The sequence below is a fragment of the Mastigoproctus giganteus genome, chromosome 1 (genome assembly GCF_048544385.1).
Source record: "Mastigoproctus giganteus isolate SK-2022 chromosome 1, ASM4854438v1, whole genome shotgun sequence".
NCBI lineage: Eukaryota > Metazoa > Arthropoda > Arachnida > Uropygi > Thelyphonidae > Mastigoproctus > Mastigoproctus giganteus.
The window spans coordinates 189,126,392-189,146,863 of record NC_143575.1 but is presented as its reverse complement, the minus strand read 5'-3'; the positions used below and the strand labels follow the sequence as shown (position 1 = coordinate 189,146,863).

General features: G+C 38.8%; 1 protein-coding gene across 1 annotated transcript in view; it reads right to left on the bottom strand.

The window, feature by feature from the left end:
- LOC150091382 (uncharacterized) overlaps positions 1-20,472 on the bottom strand; it is a 576,879-nt gene that overhangs the window by 116,642 nt on the left and 439,765 nt on the right. The window contains exon 7 of the mRNA XM_090390158.1: positions 15,071-15,210. Coding sequence (XP_090246284.1) covers positions 15,071-15,210 — 140 coding nt within the window. The remainder of the gene's footprint in view (positions 1-15,070; positions 15,211-20,472) is intronic.

Below are 20,472 nucleotides of genomic sequence, written 5' to 3'. Positions count from 1 at the left end.
ACCAGGAAACCGCTGGAAACAGAGGCCTGAAATCCCTCCAGACATGGGCCGTTCATCATAACCTGCAAATATCAGCAACCAAGACCCGCTTCATTCTCTTGAAAGGACACCTTCACCGAAATCGACCTCCACAATTCAAGATCGGAAACGCTACAATCTGTATGGACACACAACTGAAATACTTAGGTCTACAACTGGACTCAAACCTGTCCTTCAAACTTCATTTCCAGTATTTGCACAGAAAAATCAAAACCTACTCTGCAATGATTGCAAGAATTACCAGAAAGGACTGTGAACTTGAGAGAAGAACCCTCAGACTCTTCTATAAAACTATTTTTCTACCTATCATCACCTATGCTGCCCCTGTGTGGTTTAGCAAAGCCAACGCAGTTGTCAATCAACGAAAACTGGACACCATTCAAAGAATAATCCTGCTAACCACTTCCTGTTTTTGCTGCAGGTCAGCACTCGTGCCCTTCAGAGCTCTCCCCCTGGACCTGGAGGTTGCGCGTTGCGGCCTTCTATTTAACCTTGCCAGAGGGGTATCTACTACCTTCTGGAATTATACCACCAATCCAGAAAACAGCTACAATGGAGAAAAACTACATCTCGCCATCTATTTACAAAACCTCTGGCAGTGCTGTTGGCAATGACACCAACAAAGGCACCATAACAAAGAAATTCCTACCCGAACTTCGAAGAAGCCACCCAGACCTACCACTATGGTCCTCTCCAGGTCTTCTGACTAGTAAAAGAAGCTATATCTGACTGGTTTTTTTTTTCATGTGACTAGTTTATGGCAATCAGGTTTCGGTTAAGAATATATTTCTAAGATTGGGTCTTCCTGTCTGGACGAGTGAATTGTATCCATGGATGTGTACTAAATATTCGTTTTTAGGTTTAAACCTCGATTATTTGATGCAGCAGCAGTCATTGGAGGAAGAGGAGGAAAAGGAGATTTCGCTGGTACTGTAAGAGCAATATTGCTTGCCTGGTTCAACTGTTTGGGGATATTGGATTGTTGCTGGGAGAGAACAGTTCATGCCCAGTCAGAGATTGAGGTTTGTTTGTTATTTGGTTTTTGGGAGCATTAGCAACTAAGGCCATATTGCTCCGGGAATATGCGGTGGTCATTCCCTGACCTTTCCGCATCTTCCTTATTTGGTGGTGACGGGCTCGAACCCTGGTCTAATCAAGAAGCTTGTGTTACGCACTGCTGCTCCTTCCAACCTGGCTATGGAAGTGCAGAGAGAGAGAGAGAGAGAGAGAGAGAAAGAAAGAGAGAGAGAGAGAGAGAGAGAGAGAGAGAGAGAGAGAGAGAGATGGATTGTAACATCAGTGGGGGTGGCCACTGATTGATATTTTTGTGCAACACTGGCATATATGTTTAGTAATACTGGGAGCAATTAATTTCCTCGCTTCTTGAAAGCTTACTTTACTTTTAATTTTATACTTCACAATTTTCTTTTCAGTTTTCCACCTGTCGCATGTCCTAGAATAAGCAGGATGGTTGCCTTTTACAGTTAGGGCAGATCATTTCTGTTGCTGAACAGTCATTTTGGGTGTGATCAGAGGACCCACAGTTGGGACAAACTGGGTTTCCTCTACGTGCCATTTGAGAGTGGCCATACGTTTTGGCACTTATAACACCTCAAGGGATTAGGAATATATGGTTGAATGCAGCAAAGAAGATAACCTGTTTTTATGGACGAAGGTAGGTTTGGGGTATTAAAAGTGAGTATAATATTCCTTGTAGGTGTGAGTGTATTGTAAGTGAGGATTAAAAGTGAGTATAATATTCCTTGTAGGTGTGAGTGTATTGTAAGTGAGGATTAAAAGTGAGTATAATATTCCTTGTAGGTGTGAGTGTATTGTCCTTTTTAATCATGATTCTTTTCACTGCAATTACATTTTGCTCCTGAAGCTCTTGACTTATCTCCTCCTCTGAGACATTTACTAGATCCCAGCTGGATATAACTCCCTTATATGTGTTTAGGGTTCCATGGAGAGAAACTTTTACTGGAATTCCAGCAAAATTTGTAATTTTCAGTAGATGCTCTGAATATTTCCAGCTGTTTGTTTCTACTAGTAGGTCCCCTGATTGCAGTCTCTTGACTGTCTTAGGAGATCCTGCCAGACATTCCAGGTGTTTCTGGATAAGAAACGGAGACAGTTTAGTCAGAGCCTGATCTGTAAGAGAGTGCATTATGAGAAATGCAGGAAAATCTGTCGCCAAGGTGTTGGTTTTAAACCTCTTGGGTTGCAATGTGTCATGTTCAATTTCTGTCTGGCCAAGAGCTTGTCGGCTCTAGAGGAGGAAGCACATTATGTTCCATAATTGCTCCCTTTGGCCCTTGGCAGATTAACTGTTCTACCAAGGTTTCCGGCCCCACCACAGGGAGGCAGAAGCAGTGCCCGGTGAGACCAAGCGTAAAGTAGTTAGTGTTAGTAATAGAATTATGAAAAATAAAGAAAGGTAGCTTTCCTTTCTTGCTCTGTACAATTATTTTTGTAACAGTAGCTGATATTAAATAAATAAATTTCTTAAGGACAGGAACTTAAAAGAATTATAACTCGCTTTTATACAATCGCACTTTAAGCATGGAGAAAACGCTCGATCACAATCACTTGGCACCCGGGGGCCCTATACGTTGGACCTCGCCAACAACAGGAAGCATGAAAAGACCAAACTGCTCAACTACATCCAACAGGAATGGCAAGATCAATGGATGGAATCCACTAAGCGGAAATCACCAAGAAGTTCCTCCCAAGCACAGACAGTATTTTCAAACCCCTGAGTTGGTTCCATCATGGGCTCCACAACACCTTTCAGCTGATAGGGTATGGGCCATTTAATATAAAACTGTCTAGTTTTGGAATCACCGAGGGTCCCCTTTGCCTCTGTGGCTACAAGGAGACATGGCAACATCTCATGTACACTGCGACCACTATGAGGACCTGCGATGTATGCTCACCACTGCTACCACCTACTTCCCACAGAATATGGAACAGCACCTTCTCGACTCAGAACGTGAATACAAAGCCCTTATAGCAAACCACCACCCGGAAGCTGATGATGAATAACGAAACTAGGACTGGATAAAACTGGAACAAGCAAGAAAACAGTATCAAAATAACCTACAACCAAGAACAATGACCATCACTAGCCTGGTTTATGAGGGAACTGACAACCAGGAAGACCTATGTCTAAACCAGACAGACAAAGAACTTGACATGAACTGGATACAAATTATTCACACTGGACCACTAGTTGGAGGGCTAAACCAAATGACCAAAGCACAAACTAAGTGCAAAGGAAAATGATATCACCAGGACTCAATGCAGCATCCTCATAACATGCACACTAGGCAATCTCAACAGGTTACATAGCTAACCATAGGATGATTGGATTTGACTCCTATCTTGAACATGATCACCAACGAAGGTGCCTTGCTGCCAGAGCACCATTTGGCATTCTGAACTGGGTATTCTAGTCTGGTTCACCCTAAATCCCTTCCACTGGCATGGGGGAAAGGGTTATATTGATTCCATACTTCTACTTTTACCCTCCAGTCTTCAGTCTCCCTCCCACTCTAATTTTACTAGTGTCATGCCCCAACTAATTGTAAACCCCTATAACAAAATTAAATAATATCACCTTGAATATAGTAACAAAACGTTTCAGCCATAAATCAACCCCAATGTTTTTTTTTCTGCCCTTGCCACTGAAATCCTAGGAAACTAGGCGGCAGGGCCTGAAAGAGTACGTATAAATCTACTGGATGCCTGATCTGCCTCCCCGAGGTACAAAGTGTGATAATGGTGGGGCCCAACAGCTAAAAGCTCAGAAGAACATCGGTACACATTTACCACTTCCCATACACTTTAAAATCTCTGGCCTTGGCAGTGTACTGTGACACACAAACAATGTATAACAGTGTGAAGATGTGGGAAACCCCTGCCATTAGACAGCAAATACACTTTTCACCCACCAGAGATAGTGCAATACCAGTAAAGAAAGGTCAGATGGGATATGAAGAGAGGAGGGGTTAGGCTGTTAGTTAAGAAACACACAAAATCTAAGGTATCCATCCAGTTGACATGGGTGTCCAGTGCAATGTTGAATCAATTTGGTGTGAGGGCTGAAAGTAGGAGTGTGTTATAGGCCTAATAGCTGAAAGTATAAGTGTTTTGTAGGCGGCTGATGAATACAAACGAACAATTGTAAAGAGAAACAGAGTGCGCCAGTAAATCAGAATGTCTTATAATGGGGTATTTTAACTTCCCAGATAATGACTGGAACTTGTGGATTGGTTACTCGCACACTAGCAAGACTTTTGTGGATTTATTGGATGATTGTTTTCTATAGCAGGATGTTCGAGAGACAACCAGAGGGAGTAATGCTCTTGATTTGATTATCAGCAGTGATTATTCGTGTATTAAGAATTTGCAGATAAAGGAACCTATTGATCACAGTGTACTAATGTGGGATTTACTTAAAGATTAAGTAAATCCCACATTAAGCCTGATATACCCCTTCGCTTTACCTCCATCAGGGGTAAAGCAAAGGGTATATCAAGCGTATATCAGGAGATACAAGGTTGGCAGGGTGGTTTATGACAGTAATCAGGGTGAGCTACTGCAATAAGATATAGAAAAATTGGGCAGAAAGGCTGAGAAACAGCAATTAAAGTTTAACATTGACAAATACAAGATTCTCCATATGGGTAGCAGTAAGCCAGCTTAATGTACCAACTCTACTGCACTCAGGGTAGTGAACAATGAAAAAACATGGGGATAACTGTGCAGTCAGATGTAAAGCTCTTTGAGCAGTGCAGACAGGCTATCAGCACAACTCATGGGATTAAGGATATCCAGGAACTTTTCTAGCAAGGATAAGGAGGTGATTATCCCATTGTACATGACAGTGGTTCTTTAGTAATGCATATAGGCCTGGAGGCCTCATTTTAGGAAGGATCTGCTGGAATGGGTAAAGAGAAGGGCAATTAAATTGGTGAAGGAAACAAAAGGGGGGTCTTACCAAGAAAGGCTTCAGTTCGGCAAATTTTAGCATCTGGAGACAAGGTACCTGCAAGGATATTTGAATGAGGTGTTTAAAGCCTTGTATGGATTGAGTAAGCTCAATGCTGATGGCATTCTTCCTCTTGATGACTATACATATGAGGGGACATAAATTCAAATTGAAGAAAATGGTTGCAGGATAGATGTGCAGAAGTTTGCCTTCCAGTGGGTGGTTTGTTGGAACAAATTTCTTTCTGTTGTTGTGCAAGTGGGTAGTTTGAATAAATTCAAAGATCTATTACTGGAGGGATGATATACAGGTGATATGGAAAGGATAGGGGTTTTTTTTTTTTTTTTTTGGCTGTATAAGCTTGCTTTCTTGTCATTTATTAATTCATCTTCCACGCTTCCTGTTTTTTTTTTTTTTTTTTTTATATACAGGGTGATCCAAAAGTCACTAAAAAATTAAAGAATTTGTATTTCAGTGAATTTTTGACGTATGGCAATGAGATTAGCGCAGAAATGCATAGAATTACGTGGGTTTTTTCCCGAAAGAATGTCAAAATTAGTTTAAAATGTGTCAACCAGGTGGCGCTATACCATGAATGATGTACACAAGTGTGCTACAAAGGCACTGCAAGAACAACAGATAAGCAGTTTAGTGAACGTTTGGAAAAGAAAAAAGAAAAGAAGCTAAGCGGCCATGTTATCGTTACCGGATAAAGCACTGTTGGTGAAATGTTATTACCTTAATCATGAATCTGCAACTGCAGCTTTGCGATCTTTCGTTCAGCTGAAGGGTAGGCGATGTGGTAAAGGACTAATGACTGTTGCAGGACTAAAGATGATGATTAAGAAATGTGAGACAACTGGTTCTGGCATCTCCATCTATACAATGGAGCTTACATGGAAACTCCATTGTATCAGTCAAAAGTAATGGTGTGGTGTGGATTCACCTCTTCTTTTGTTATAGGCCCATTTTTCTTTCAGAAAATCAGTGGCTCTGGTTTTGAAACTGTCACAGGTCAGCGTTATGCTGACCTGTTACGAAACTACATTATCCCTAGCCTGGGGGAAAGGCAAGGTTTGGATGTTGTGACATTCATGCAGGACGGAGCACTACTCTATATTGCTTCTCCTGTGAAACAACTACTACTCTCAGCGTTTGGAGAGAATCAAGTGATAAGACATCAATTTCAGCATGAATGGCCATCAAGGTCTCCAGACCTGATGCCCTGCGATTTTTGATTATGGGGCTACCTGAAATCACAGGGTTTACAGAGATCACCAATTACAGCGATTTTTGATTATGGGGCTACCTGAAATCACAGAGTTTACAGAGAGCATCATTGGCAATGCTAAAAGACTACACGACGGCAGGTATCAATGATACCTCCAGAAATTCTGTTTCATGCTGTCCATAACATTGTTACTCGTCTTCGGACAGTGCTTGACAACGAAGGCTGCCACACCGAACATTTACTATAATGAGGTGCTTTGTGGTGTTACAGATCAAGCATCACCTGGTGGACATATTTGGAAATAATTTTGACATTCTTTTGGAAAAAAACCCATGTAATTCTATGCATTTCTGCACTAATCTCATTACCATACGTCAAAAATTCACTGAAATTAGCATTAGCAGAGGCATTTGATGCAAGAAAGCAAGCTTATGCAGCATCAGCCAAAAAAAAAAAAAAAACCCACTTCCACTTCACCCCTCTGTTCGTTCAAAATACCTGTCCAGCTGAGCGTTAAACTTATTTAGGCTATCAACCTCCACCACAAGGGATGGAAGTCTGTTCCACCAACCAACCACCCGCTGGCTAAAGGCAAATTTCCGCACGTCTATCCTACATCTGTCTTTCCTCGATTTGAATTTATGCCCTCTCAGGTGATTTTTCTGAGCCAGAGGAAGAATCCCACCAGCATTGAGCATGCTTAAACCATTCAAGGCTTTATACACCTCTATCAGATCACCTCGCTGGTGCCTAGTCTCCAGACACTGTAATTTGCAAAACTTAAGCCTTTCTTCGTAAGAGCACCCCTTTGTTCCATTCACTAATCTTGTTGCCCTTCTCTGTACTCGCTCCAGCAGCTCTACATCCTTCTTGAAATGAGGCCTCCAGACCTGTATACAGTACTCTAGGTGTGGCCTGACCATTGCCTTATACAATGGAATAATCACCTTCTTATCCCTGCTGGAAAAATTCCTGTATATCATTGACAATACTCCATGAGCTACTCTTGCAGCCCGTCTGCACTGCTCAGAGAACTTCATATCTGCCTGCACAACCACCCCCAAGTCCCTTTCATTCTCTACCACTGTCAGTGTAGTACCACAGAGTTGATACGTTGCTCTGGGGTTGCTGTTTCCCATGTGTAGTACTTTACATTTGTCAATGTTAAACTTCATTTGCCACCTCTCAGCCCATCTGCTCAACCTTTCCAGATCCTGTTGCAGCAGCATAGTGTCAGTAGTGTCCTTGACAACCCTGCCAACCTTTGTATCGTCTGCAAACTTGGACATTAAGCTTGATATACCATCATCAATATTATTTATAAATACAGAAAATAATAATGGACCCAACACTGAGCCCTGAGGGACTCCACTAATAACATTAGTCCACGATGAGCAGTGTCCATTGATTACCACTCTCTGTCTTCTCCCCCTCAACCACCCCTTTATCCATAGCAGCAATTTGCCTCCAATGCCACACTGCTCCAATTTGTGTAGCAGTCTTCCATGTGCAACAGTATCAAAAGCCTTTCTAAGATCCAAGAATATAATATAAAAGCTATTCCCTGCATCCAGTTCTTTGGTGACTGCATCATAGTATCCAATCAAATTGGTCAGGCAAGACTTCCCCTTAACAAAGCCATGCTGTGTCCGAGCTATAACTGAAGTCTTGTCTAAATGATCGTGCAGTGCTTCTTTAACCAGTGCCTCCATTAATTTTCCTGGAACAGAAGTTAAGCTCACAGGTCTATAATTACTTGTGTCAGCCTTTGATCCTCCTTTGTGAATTGGGGTCACATTTGCACATTTCCAGTCTATGGGTACCTCCCCTGAGTCCAAGGAAGCTCTCATAATTATGGCTAAGGGTTTGCTTATTTCCTTTGCTACCTCCTTTAATATAACTGGATAGATCCCATCCACCCCAGGTGCCTTTCTTGTGTTTATCTTCAACAGTTTCTCCTCCACTTTACTCCCAGTTATTTCAAGATGATTCTGTAGCTTACTGCTAGAGTTGAATACACCTCTGGCATTCCCCTCGCTGAATAACTTCTCATGTGTGAATGTCGATGCAAAATATTCATTTAGTTTGTTAGCTACCTGAGCAGGATCATCAACAGTTGACCCATCAATATCAAGTGGACCAATCTGATTCATCCCCTTCCTTCTAGAGTTTACATAAGTAAAGAACTCTTTGCTGTTTTTCTTTGCATCCCTTGCCAAGGATTTCTCGTAATCTGCATTTGCCTGCCTAACCTCCTTTGTAACTTGGTTGCATATCAACTTGTATCTATCATAGGCTTCTGTGTCATGTGTTAATTTGTAAGTATCCCATGCATTTTTCTTCTCTGCCACATGCCTCATTAGTTCATCTGACATCCATTTTGGCCTAAACCTTGAACAATATTTCTTAGTTGGTATGTAACCGATTCTTTAATTATAAACGAAATACCGATTCTTTAATTGTTTACTGACTTTTGGATCACCCTGAATGTATATATATACTTCTGGCATCTCCATCTATAAAAAATTCTGCTAATGTGAAAGTAGATATAAAATACCTATTAAGTTTGTCAGCAACCTGAGCAGAATCATCATTAGCTATACCCCTCATTTCTAGTAGATCAATGTGATTCATCCCTTTCCTTTTAATGTTTATGTAAATAAAAATTCTTTGCTACTTTTATTTACATTGTTTGCCAGAGACTTCTTGTAACCTGCCTTAGCTTGCCTAATCCACTTTGTGACTTGATTGCAGACTAGTCTACTCCTACTGTAAGAGTCTGTGGTGGCTGCTGATAATTTATATGCATCCCATGCATTTTTGAGGCATATTCAACTCATAGCTACATCAGTAAGTAGACTTTTTGTGGGCTCCACTGAAAGACTTCTCATACATTAGCATAGGCAGGCATATGATACAAGAAAGCAAGCTTATGCAGCATCAGCCAAAAAAAAAAAAAAAAAACCACTTCCATTTCACCCCTCCGTTTGTTCGAAATACCTGTCCAGCTGAGCCTTAAATTTATTTAGGCTATCAACTTCCACAACAAGGGATGGAAGTCTGTTCCACCAACCAACTACCCACTGGCTAAAGGCAAATTTCCGCACATCTGTCTTTCCTCAGTATGAATTTATGCCCTCTCAGGTGATTATTCTGAGCAAGAGAAAGAATCCCATCAGCATTGAGCATGCTCAAACCATTCAAGGCTTTATACACCTCTATCAGATCACCTCGCCGGTGCCTAGTCTCCGGACACTGTAATTTGCAAAACTTAAGCCTTCATTCGTAAGAGCACCCCTTTGTTCCATTCACTAATCTTGTTGCCCTTCTCTGTACTCGTTCCAGCAGCTCTACATCCTTCTTGAAATGAGGCCTCCAGACCTGTATACAGTACTCAAGGTGTGGCCTGACCATTGCCTTATACAAGGAAATAATCACCTCCTTATCCCTGTTGGAAAAATTCCTGTATATCATTGACAATACTCCATGAGCTACTCTTGCAGCCCGTCTGCACTGCTCAGAGAACTTCATATCTGCCTGCACAACCACCCCCAAGTCCCTTTCATTCTCTACCACTGTCAGTGTAGTACCACAGAGTTGATACGTTGCTCTGGGGTTGCTGTTTCCCATGTGTAGTACTTTACATTTGTCAATGTTAAACTTCATTTGCCACCTCTCAGCCCATCTGCTCAACCTTTCCAGATCCTGTTGCAGCAGCATAGTGTCAGTAGTGTCCTTGACAACCCTGCCAACCTTTGTATTGTCTGCAAACTTGAACATTAAGCTTGATATACCATCATCAATATCATTTATAAATACAGAAAACAATAATGGACTCAACACTGAACCCTGAGGGACTCCATGGTGCACTCTACCATCAGATGCAAGTACAGCTTTTTCTTGCTAATTGAAAAATATGTTACATTTTTGTGGGTAGTTTTTATAGACTGTATGAAAGTCACATTAAAGATAAAAATCATGACTATTTGTCTTTGGAAACTGGAATACACAAAATAGATTTTCCTGGGGATAAGCTATTTTAACATGTTTCCTCTGACAGACATGACTGAAATTATATTTCGGGTTCCTTTTCAATCACCAGTGTGTGAAGGGGGAAGAATAATACATGATATACATATACCCCTGGACCCCAGTGATTTAATAACAAACAAATTAAATTAAATTAAAGGAAATATCGCATTAAATCCTGAAATTTAAGCTTATTTGCCATAAACCTAAGAGTGAAGATACAAAGTTCTTACACCAAGTAAATCAAATTTAAACATTTCTATGCAAATGGTACCTCTGATATTTCTGGATTCAGTACGTAATCCTATCATCAAACTAACTTAACAAAAAAAATCTCTCAAGTGTAAAGTGCAGGAGCTAATAACAAAAATAAATTTCAACATCATTACTCTCCAGTGATCTGGGAATTTATCCCCCCCCCAATAATACCTTTTAAATTGGCCTAATGATATGACTCTATAATGAACCCAGAAATGTCATCATTTGCATATAAAATGTTTAGTAATTGAAGTACAAAAGTAATTAAAAATGTTTGTATAATGCATGCATGGGTAATACTTATTTCTTTTTGGATTCATAACTATGGAAGATGTGGGTACTCTACTTTGATCTCAAGTTCAAGTGCGAAAGCATGGATCTGGCAACACATCACTTCTGATACCCAAATGATTCTGTGTTGTCTGTTCAGCAAGCAAAATGATTGCCTTCACTTTTGGAATTCTCAGGGCTTGGTGCCTGTTGATACCTTGAGTATGCAATCACAATCACAGGCTGGTGTCATGCACAATTAATAGAAAATGCCTAAAGCCATCAAGATGAAATTATGAGAGAAATCATAACAGAACACCAGTCTACTGTTGATGGCTGCAATTACAGATAGAGTTTTAAAGGCTGGACCACCTATTCTTATTTCCCAAGCCTTACTCAGCAATTTCTTCCTCTTTCTAAAACTTAAAGAGCACCACCCTGCAGACTAAGTTTAAACTCAGACAAAGATGTGATGCGTACTATGAAAGACTAAATTGTGGAGAAGCCCAGTTACACTTCCGAGTATTAAAATACTTGGACAACTTTGGGAAAAGTGCATTGTATTTCAAGGGAAATATGCTGAACACTAAAATAAAAACTTATTCAAAAGCTGAATAAATAGATTCTGCATATAAGAATACATTTCGGTGAATAACATTTATGTGATTTCCTCACAGAATTAATCATAAAAAACAACAACCTTATCTATCTTTTCACAATCTCAACATGTGTTTGTCATTACGATTGTTGTTGCATTCCTAAATGAGAATAAAAATTATTCAAACTCTACTTAGATATCAAAGAATTAAAGAACAATATCATCTCAGTAATACTCAGAGGTAATAATACTCTTCATCTGATTATCAGTAGTGATTCTTCATGCATTAAGAATCTGCACATAAAGGAACCACTAGGTGGCAGTGATCACAGTGTGCTGAAGTGGGATTAACTCAAAGAGGTAACTACCATTAGGGGTAGAGGGAAGGGTTTTTGCTTTCGTAGAGGTGACTACGGTGATCTGAGACAGTATTTAAATTCTATATGGTGGGACCAACTGATGATGTTACCAACAGAAAATTCAAAATGGGAAGCATTCAATGAATTAATCTTGGAAGCTACTAGGCTTTTCATAGTAACTAAGAAATTGTTCAAGGTTTAGGCCTAAATGGATGTCAGATGAACTAATGAGACATGTGGCAGAGAAGAAAATGCATGGGATACATATCAATTAACAGGTGACACGGAAGCCTATGATAAATATAAGCTGGTCGGTAACCAAGTTACAAAAGTTAGGCAGGCAAAGGCAGATTACGAGAAATCTTCAGCAAAGGATAAGAAAAACAACATAGACTTCTTTACTTATGCAAACTCCAGAAGGAAGCCTATGATAAATATAAGCTGGTCGGTAACCAAGTCACAAAGGAGGTGGGCTCCTCCGTAGCCAGATGGGAAGGAGCAGCAGTGCATAGCACACGCTTCTTGATTAGACCGGGGTTCGAGCCCGTCACCACCAAATACGGAAGATGTGGAAAGGTCAGGGAATGACCATCGCATATCCCGGAGCAATATGGCCTTAGTTGCTAATGCTCCTAAAAACCAAATAACTAACTAACTAACTAACAAAGGAGGTTGGGCAGGCAAAGACAGATTACGAGAAATCTGTCTTTGGTTCAACCGTTGATGATCCTGCTCAGGTAGCTAACAAACTAAATGAGTATTTGCATCTACACTCACACATCAGGAAGGCAAATGCCAGAATGAATTAAACTCTGGCGGTGAGCTAGATTATTTTGTAATAACTGAGAGCAAAGTGGAGGAGAAATTGTTGAAGATAAACATAAGAAAGGCACCTAGGGTGGATAGGATCTATCCAGTTATATTAAAGGAGGCAGCAGAGGAAGTAAACAAACCCTTAGCCATAATTATGAGAGCTTCCTTGGACTCAGGGGAGGTACCCACAGACTGGAGATGTGCAAATGTGACCCCAATCCACAAAGGAGGATCAAAGGCTGACACAAGTAATTATAGACCTGTGAGTTTAACTTCTGTTCCAGGAAAATTAATGGAGGCACTAGTTAAAGAAGCAGTGCAGGATCATTTGAGCAGACTTCAGTTATAGCTCAGACAGTATGAGTTTATTAAGGGGAAGTCTTGTCTAACCAATTTGATTGGATACTATGATATGGTCACAAAGGAACTGGATGCAAAGAATAATTTTGATATCATATATTTGGATCTTAGAAAAATTTTTGATACTGTTGCACATGGAAGATTGTTACACAAATTGGAGCAGTGTGGCGAATTTATGCTATGGATAAAGGCACCTAGGGTGATAGAATCTATCCATTTATATTAAAGGAGGCAGCAAAGGAAGTAAGCAAACCCTTAGCCATAATTATGAGAGCTTCCTTGGACTCAGGGGAGGTACCCATGGACTGGAGATGTGGAAAAATGACCCCAATTCACAAAGGAGTGAATGGATGGTTGAGTAGGAGAAGACAGAGTGTGGTAATCAATGATCACTGCTCTTCGTGGACTAATGTTATTAGTGGAGTCCCCAGGGTTCAGTGTTGGGTCCATTGTTGTTTTCTCTATTTATTAATGATATTGATGATGGTATATCAGGCTTATTGTCTAAGGTTGCAGACGATACGAAGGTCGGCAGGGTTGTTAATGACACTAGGCTGCTGCAAAAGGATCTAGAACAGTTGAGTAGATGGGCTGAGAGGTGACAACTGAAGTTTAACACTGACAAATGTAAAGTACTGCATATGGGAAGCAGTAATCCATGAATAACGTATCAACTGTGTGGTACTACACCAATTGTGGTAGAGAATGAAAAGAACCTGGGAGTAATTGTGCAGTCAGATATAAAGTTTTCTGAGCAGTGCAAATGGTCTGCAAGGTAGCTCATGGTGTATTGTCAATTATATACAGGAATTTTTCTAGCAGGGATAAGGAGGTGATTATCTCCTTGTATAAGGCAATGGTCAGGCCACACCTTGAGCACTGTATACAGGTCTAGAGGCCTCATTTTATGAAGGATGTAGAGCTGCTGGAACAAGTATAGAGAAGGGCAACAAGATTAGTGAATAGAACAAGGGGTTGCTCTTACGAAGAAAGGCTTAAGTTTTGCAAATTACAGTGTCTGGACACTAGGCACCTGTGAGGTGATCTGATCGAGGTGTATAAGGCTTTGAATGGTTTGAGCATGCTTCAATGCTGATGGGATTCTTCCTCTTGCACAGAATAATCACCTGAGAGGGCATAAATTCAAATTGAGAAAAGACAGTTGTAGGATAGATGTACAGAAGTTTGCCTTTAGCCAGTGGGTGGTTGATTGCTGGAACAAACTTCCATCTCTCGTAGAATTTGATAGCTTAAATAGATTCAAGGCAGAACTAGACACACATTTGGAGTGAGTGGATGGGTGAAATGAGAAGGGGGTTCTTTTTTGTTTTTTTGGCTGATGCTGTATAAGCTTGCTTTCTTGAATCATATGCCTTTACTAATACTAATCTCTGACCGTTCAAAAATGAAACAACTGACACTTATCTGTAATCAGTTATGGGGAAAAAAATGACTATTGCAAGCAGAATAAACAGCACAGCTCTGTCGAGACACTAGGAAGAAAAAGAGCCAGCAATATTTGTGATTTCACATCTGATATAACTATACATGAATGTATCAGATAGAAACTACAAGGTATAAAATAACAAGTGTGATCTTAATACTGTAGACTTCTTTCTTTGGGGACATTTAGAGGAATTAGTGTGCCACATGTCATTTAACAGCATGAACGACCTGGTAGCTAACATGCCCTCATCACTACTGTACATTCTAATATGTTGCAAAGTGTGCAAGTGAATGTACCTTAACATGCTGAAGGTCGGCTGTACAATGCAGGATGGCCAATTTCCACCTTGAAGACAAAGGATGAACAATAGTGGCACTGTCCAATATGATATGTGTCAATCATGGTTTCCAACTTGCAAATATATCATCACATAAATAATGTCACAGAGGTTTTTTCTTGATGTATATGTTTTGTTAAATTATCTTAATTTAACTGTCAACATGTCTAAACTATATTTGGCATTACAAACTTTCTTGAAAATGCAACCTCACAGAGTACTACTGTTTATTCTGCTCACAACAGAGTTTCACCAGACATTATTCTAGTTCTGGATGCAAGTAATTTTAAAAACATCCTGTATAGTAATTAGGAGATAAATAAGAATAATTCTCACATCTGTGCAATCCAGTACAGATATCTGAGGCAAATTTCCAATTCCTTGTTTAGTATTGTCATCACTTCCACCTGAAAATGATCTTCCTCTTCCTCGTAATCTACCATGAGGAGATGAACGATGGGATGCACCACTTTCATCTAGTTGGTAAAAAAGTGTTAGTAACAAAGTATTAGGCATAAATTTTCATCTATTTATAATTTATATCAGTGATTAAGCTACATCAAAACAGTTAATAACACACATCATGTTAACTTAAAGGCTAGTATTTCCAAAAAAACATGCCTTCATAAGAGGGAAAAAAAAAAAAAAAAAAAAACAATATTCATAAGGGGAAAAAAAAGTTCACAAAACATGACAGAAACTAACATGGAATTAGTTTTAATCAGAAGCTTCTGATCAAAAGCTTCCTGAATGTGGTAAGATAATACCATGATTCAAAACAATTTCAGGGAGCTTAAACAAAAATTGAGAGAAAGAAAACCACTGACTATATGACAGCAATGAGTGTGATTAGTCTCAATATGCAACTTCATTGGGTAAGTCTAAGTGTCTTATTAAGAGAAAATTCACCTTACCACTTTCTGAGTGGAAATTCAACCTAAATTTGCTGAATCAATTTGATGACTGTTATCTGTATACAGCGGTAACAGAGTACAAGGGGAGGAATATTCCTGATGTGATTATCACAAATGACTTGAATAATACTGGTATTAGTCAAAATGGTGGAAGGAAGCCTAGGCTTTTGCTGCACCAGTCAAAAAAAAAATATATATATAATAATAATAATACTAATAATAATAAAAACAATGAATAAAAGAAACTACCTATGTGATTCCCTACTTACAAAGGAAAAGAAATTTATTCAACTTGCCTTTGAATTTCTCCAAGCTGTCAACCTCAAACCATATGTGGAAGCAACTTATTCCAATAATCAACAACTTTCTGGAGAAAAGAAAACTTCCAATAATCCAATCTAAATCTCTTTTACTTAATTTGAATTTATGGCCACTAGTTCTGTAATTATAACATGGTCTGTTGCATTTGGTTTTGTCTCCTGCCCCCTTTGATTTGTGTGTTTCTTCTGTACCACACTTTTCTCTTTAGTTTGAATGCTCATAATCACACATTGTTTTCTTCATTATGCGTTAGTTAATTCTGTCACTTGGTTTGCTTTAATGATTTTATTACAACTGATTTAGTTTTCAAAGTCAATTTGCATATTTTCTCTGGTTTAAACCTGTCAAACTGGCTGGATTAACATTTAAATTTGCATTTTATTTGCTACATTTGATAATTTAAACTATAGAGGGGTGATGATTTTGTAACATATTCCCTGATGAGCAGGGAATATATCACAGATTTGGGTTTAATTTGTCCATTATTTTCATTTTTCATTAAAGATTTTATTACCACTTTTACTGCTCCTTTTAATATAATTGGATATATCCCATCAGTAGCAGATGTCCTGCCTACTTTTAGCTGCAAAAATTCTCTTCCAGCTTCATTTCAATTATCATAAAAAAAAAAAGAAAGAAAGAAAATTAACTACCAGTTTGTATTGGACAGCCTTCTGGCACTGAATGTCCATGTAAATCTGAACCTCTATATGTGCAAACTGTCAATCTAGGAAGGAGGATTCTAGACACCCTGTTTGTGATTCACACTGCTGAGAATTTACAAGGATTAAAGAACTAATGTACTTAAGAACAAATTATGAGTAATACACCATATAATCATTGTCCCAAATGACTATCACTCCTCATTTACATGCCCTTCAAATTAATATGCACAGATTCTGCTCAGTTGCAGATGAAGTTTGACAATGCCTGACATTCAACAGTTTGACATACTGGCTGTTCAAGAATCATATTATCATCTAGGAAAAAATTCTGGCTACCCTCTGTTCATGTGTGTTTTTCTGACCATGCTGATCCATACTCTACATTTATTATCACCAATTCTAATCTTAATATCAAAATCAATAGCCCTCGCATGCTGTCTGCATTCATGTTTCCACTTTTAACAGTTCTTATTTTTTAGTTTCTTTATATTGTCACCTACTTCTGATATTGCTACTGTTGGTTCTGCACACCTGTTCATCACGTCAGATGTCTCTGCAAAATCTATACTTGGTTTTTCCTCTTCTTTTGACTCTAAAGATAAACTTTTTGAAAAATTATTACTCTTTCATCACCTTGTTACTCTCAACCAGCCTGGCAATGCCTTTTAGCTTCAGCCCTACTTCTGGAGAGACTAATATCGCCATAACTCTGACTTCATATACCACTGTTTCTGACTGTTCTGTTAACTCTGGAATTTGCTCTAGTGATCACAGACAGAGACATCAGTTTTATTATTAATCCTTTAATTTCAGATACTTCTTTTCTACTGCAGAACCTTTACTGCTTTTCTCTTAAACATATATTTTTGTCTTGCTTTGATGATGATGCTCTTAAATTTTCATTCTTAGAATCTATGCTGAATTCTGTCTGTAATTGCTCTGCATCTGATTAATGTATTTATATCTAAGATGCTCTGTTTAATGCCAGTGCTGTTACAAGGAAAGTGTTGCCTAAATGTCCAACACTGTGGTGGAATCATGACTTGACCATCTTACACAATTGTGTTAATCGTACCTGCAGGTCCGTCTAATGACATTAAGCTTCTTTCTGGCCATCAGGCAGAAAGAAGCTTAAAAATGAATATAGTGACCTCAAAAGGCAATATATCAAGGGTAAGTGACAGTAAAAAGATCTACTTGGAGATTATTTGTTCTAATTACAGGTAATTATGACCCCTGGGGGCATTTGTTCATTGTCCCTCCAGAAACAAGGTTCATGCTCCAGAAATTTACCAATCTGTTGACTCTCAACAATGCTGAAACTCTGACTTGGACTAGAACTGTTAGTGCCATACTTGATGCATTTCCTCCTTTGGGAGCCCAGCTGTGACTTTCCTTTTCATCAATAAATTAGATCTCTCAACAGTGCTTATGTTTCTTCTGAAACCATTCCTTGCTTCACCCAGGTAGAAGTTCATTTGGTAATCTCTATAATCAATAACAACAGTTGTCCTGAACTTTATAACCTTAAGGGGATTTTTATCAAATGACTACATAAACTTTATCCATCTGCTTTTGTCACACTGTAATAAATGTCTGAATGAGGCAACTTTTCCTGACCTTCGAAGAGTAGCAGTGTTAAAAGTAATCGCCAAAACTGGCGCTCCTGCTAAAATCTATTGTCCTATTGCATTATTATCCAATTTAGGTTGAACCCTTGAGTGGCTTATTGCTGCCCATCTAGACTGTCTTTTTATTGAATGCTCTTTAAAGTCATCAATATAGTTTTCATCCAGGGCAAGGGACTGAGGAGGCCTTAGGTGAACTTCTTTCCAGGGTTTACAGCAGGGGTCATGAACCTTTTAATACCTATCGCCCACTTTTGTATCTTTGTTGATGGTAAAATTTCCTTACCGCCCACCGGTGCCGCAGTAACTCAATTTAGCGCAAGTGTGAAGTAATTTTTAGAGGGGAGGGGTTGTAAAAAATATGTACTTAAATTTATCTTTTTATTTATACTTTATGTATGTTTATACATAGATAATTTAAATTTAATGAATTTCTGCATCTCCATCAATAAGCAGCTCTCGCACCTACTAGTGCAGGAGCTGCTTAAATTGAAGAAAAAGAAAGTTAAATGTGAAAAAAATAAAGTTTATTGAAATTACCTTTAATTAATGATTAATGAGATCCTTGAGGCTGATGCTGCGAGACTAAATATTTGATATTTGATTTGATTTTCGTAAGGAACAAACGAAGGTCTCCTCTTTCGGTGACATTCAGACGGTTTCTCTGCTTGGTGATAATATGATTAACAGTACTAAAGCCTGATTCTACAAGATATGAGGTGGGGAAAGGTATCAATAAATTAAATATCATTTTCCACATATCTGGATATAACGTAGACATTTTTCTAGGGTTTTTGGTATCCACCATTATCGAAATTATATTTGCTCTCTTCATCATATTTAAGTTCTAATAGTTCTTCTTGGCAAGTTATATCAACCTCAGCAAAATTTGCAGTAAAAGGATTTATCACCAGTCATACACCTTCAAGTTCAAAATATCTTCAAATCATTTTTCCGTATCCAATTTAAGTTCGTTGAGGTGACTACTGAACCTTTCAATGTCCTCTGGAGTTGCATCATCTTTTATAGATGACAATTCGGGGAAACTGATGAAATTCTCTCTTCAAAAGATTATGACGGAAAAGATCAAGTTCAAGAAGAACAGTTGCTGTCTACTAACTACTGCTGGACTCAGCTGGTCTTGAGACAGGATCAGCTATGGCATAGGCTATCCTGTGCAGGATCTATATTTCTCTCTTCTATATCCTTTTAATTCCTGACTTTTCCTTTTGAGCTATTCTATCCATGTTTAATTTTAACTTTTTATTCTTCCTTCTTTTTCTCCTATTCTCTTCTCTGCTGTGTTTGTAATTGCTGGCACCAATCTTGTACAGGCATGGAATTTGTTAATAATTTTAGTATCAACTTTGGGGGGGGGGGGAGGAATGGTTCATACTCAGTTCAGATATTCAGTATGTGACATTTGAAGTCAGCAATGGCTTGCACTTCATTGTGGTCTGCCATAGAAGGGTGTCAGGACACACATTTTTGGTAGCTAAGTGTCCAGAAACAATTAAACAATACACACAGCACTCCACACACTTCTAGCATTTCTGCAGAATTCTGTATCAACACAGTGCAACATGGCAGAGTTGAACTAGCATTTGGGAGCTTCCTCACATAAGATACTATACATGTCTTCTAGCATCAATCTCTAAAAATTCATGTGAGAATAGATTCAAAATATTTATTCACTTTTATCAACAACTGTGCAAAATTATCAATGCTTTAGTCATTCACATGAAGTTGACTAACACAGCCAGGGTGGCCATATTTTGAAAATTGTAAGTGGGACAACTTGAAACGAAATGTGTAGTATAGCATTTTTCCTTCAAAAAGTAAAAGAAAAATATAAAATTATAATTAAAATAATTTTTTTTATCAATCAATCATAGTATTTATTTGTAATATGATTGTTGTTAATATGTATTTGTCCTATAGAAACTATAATATTCAACCCCAGGGGCTCACATTTGGTGAGTATGGGTTTGGTACACCCAGGGTCCAGAGCTGGATATCATCATTCTTCTCTTTCTCGGTGATTTCCATCTACTTCTCTCTCTCTCTCTCTCTCTCTCTCTCTCTCTCTCTCTCTCTCTCTCTCTCTCTCTCTCTCTCTCACAGGGTAACTCAGAAATTTTTTTTTGGCTGGTGCAGCATAAGCCTCAGGCTTCCTTGCACTATATGGCTAATAATAATATTATTATTTT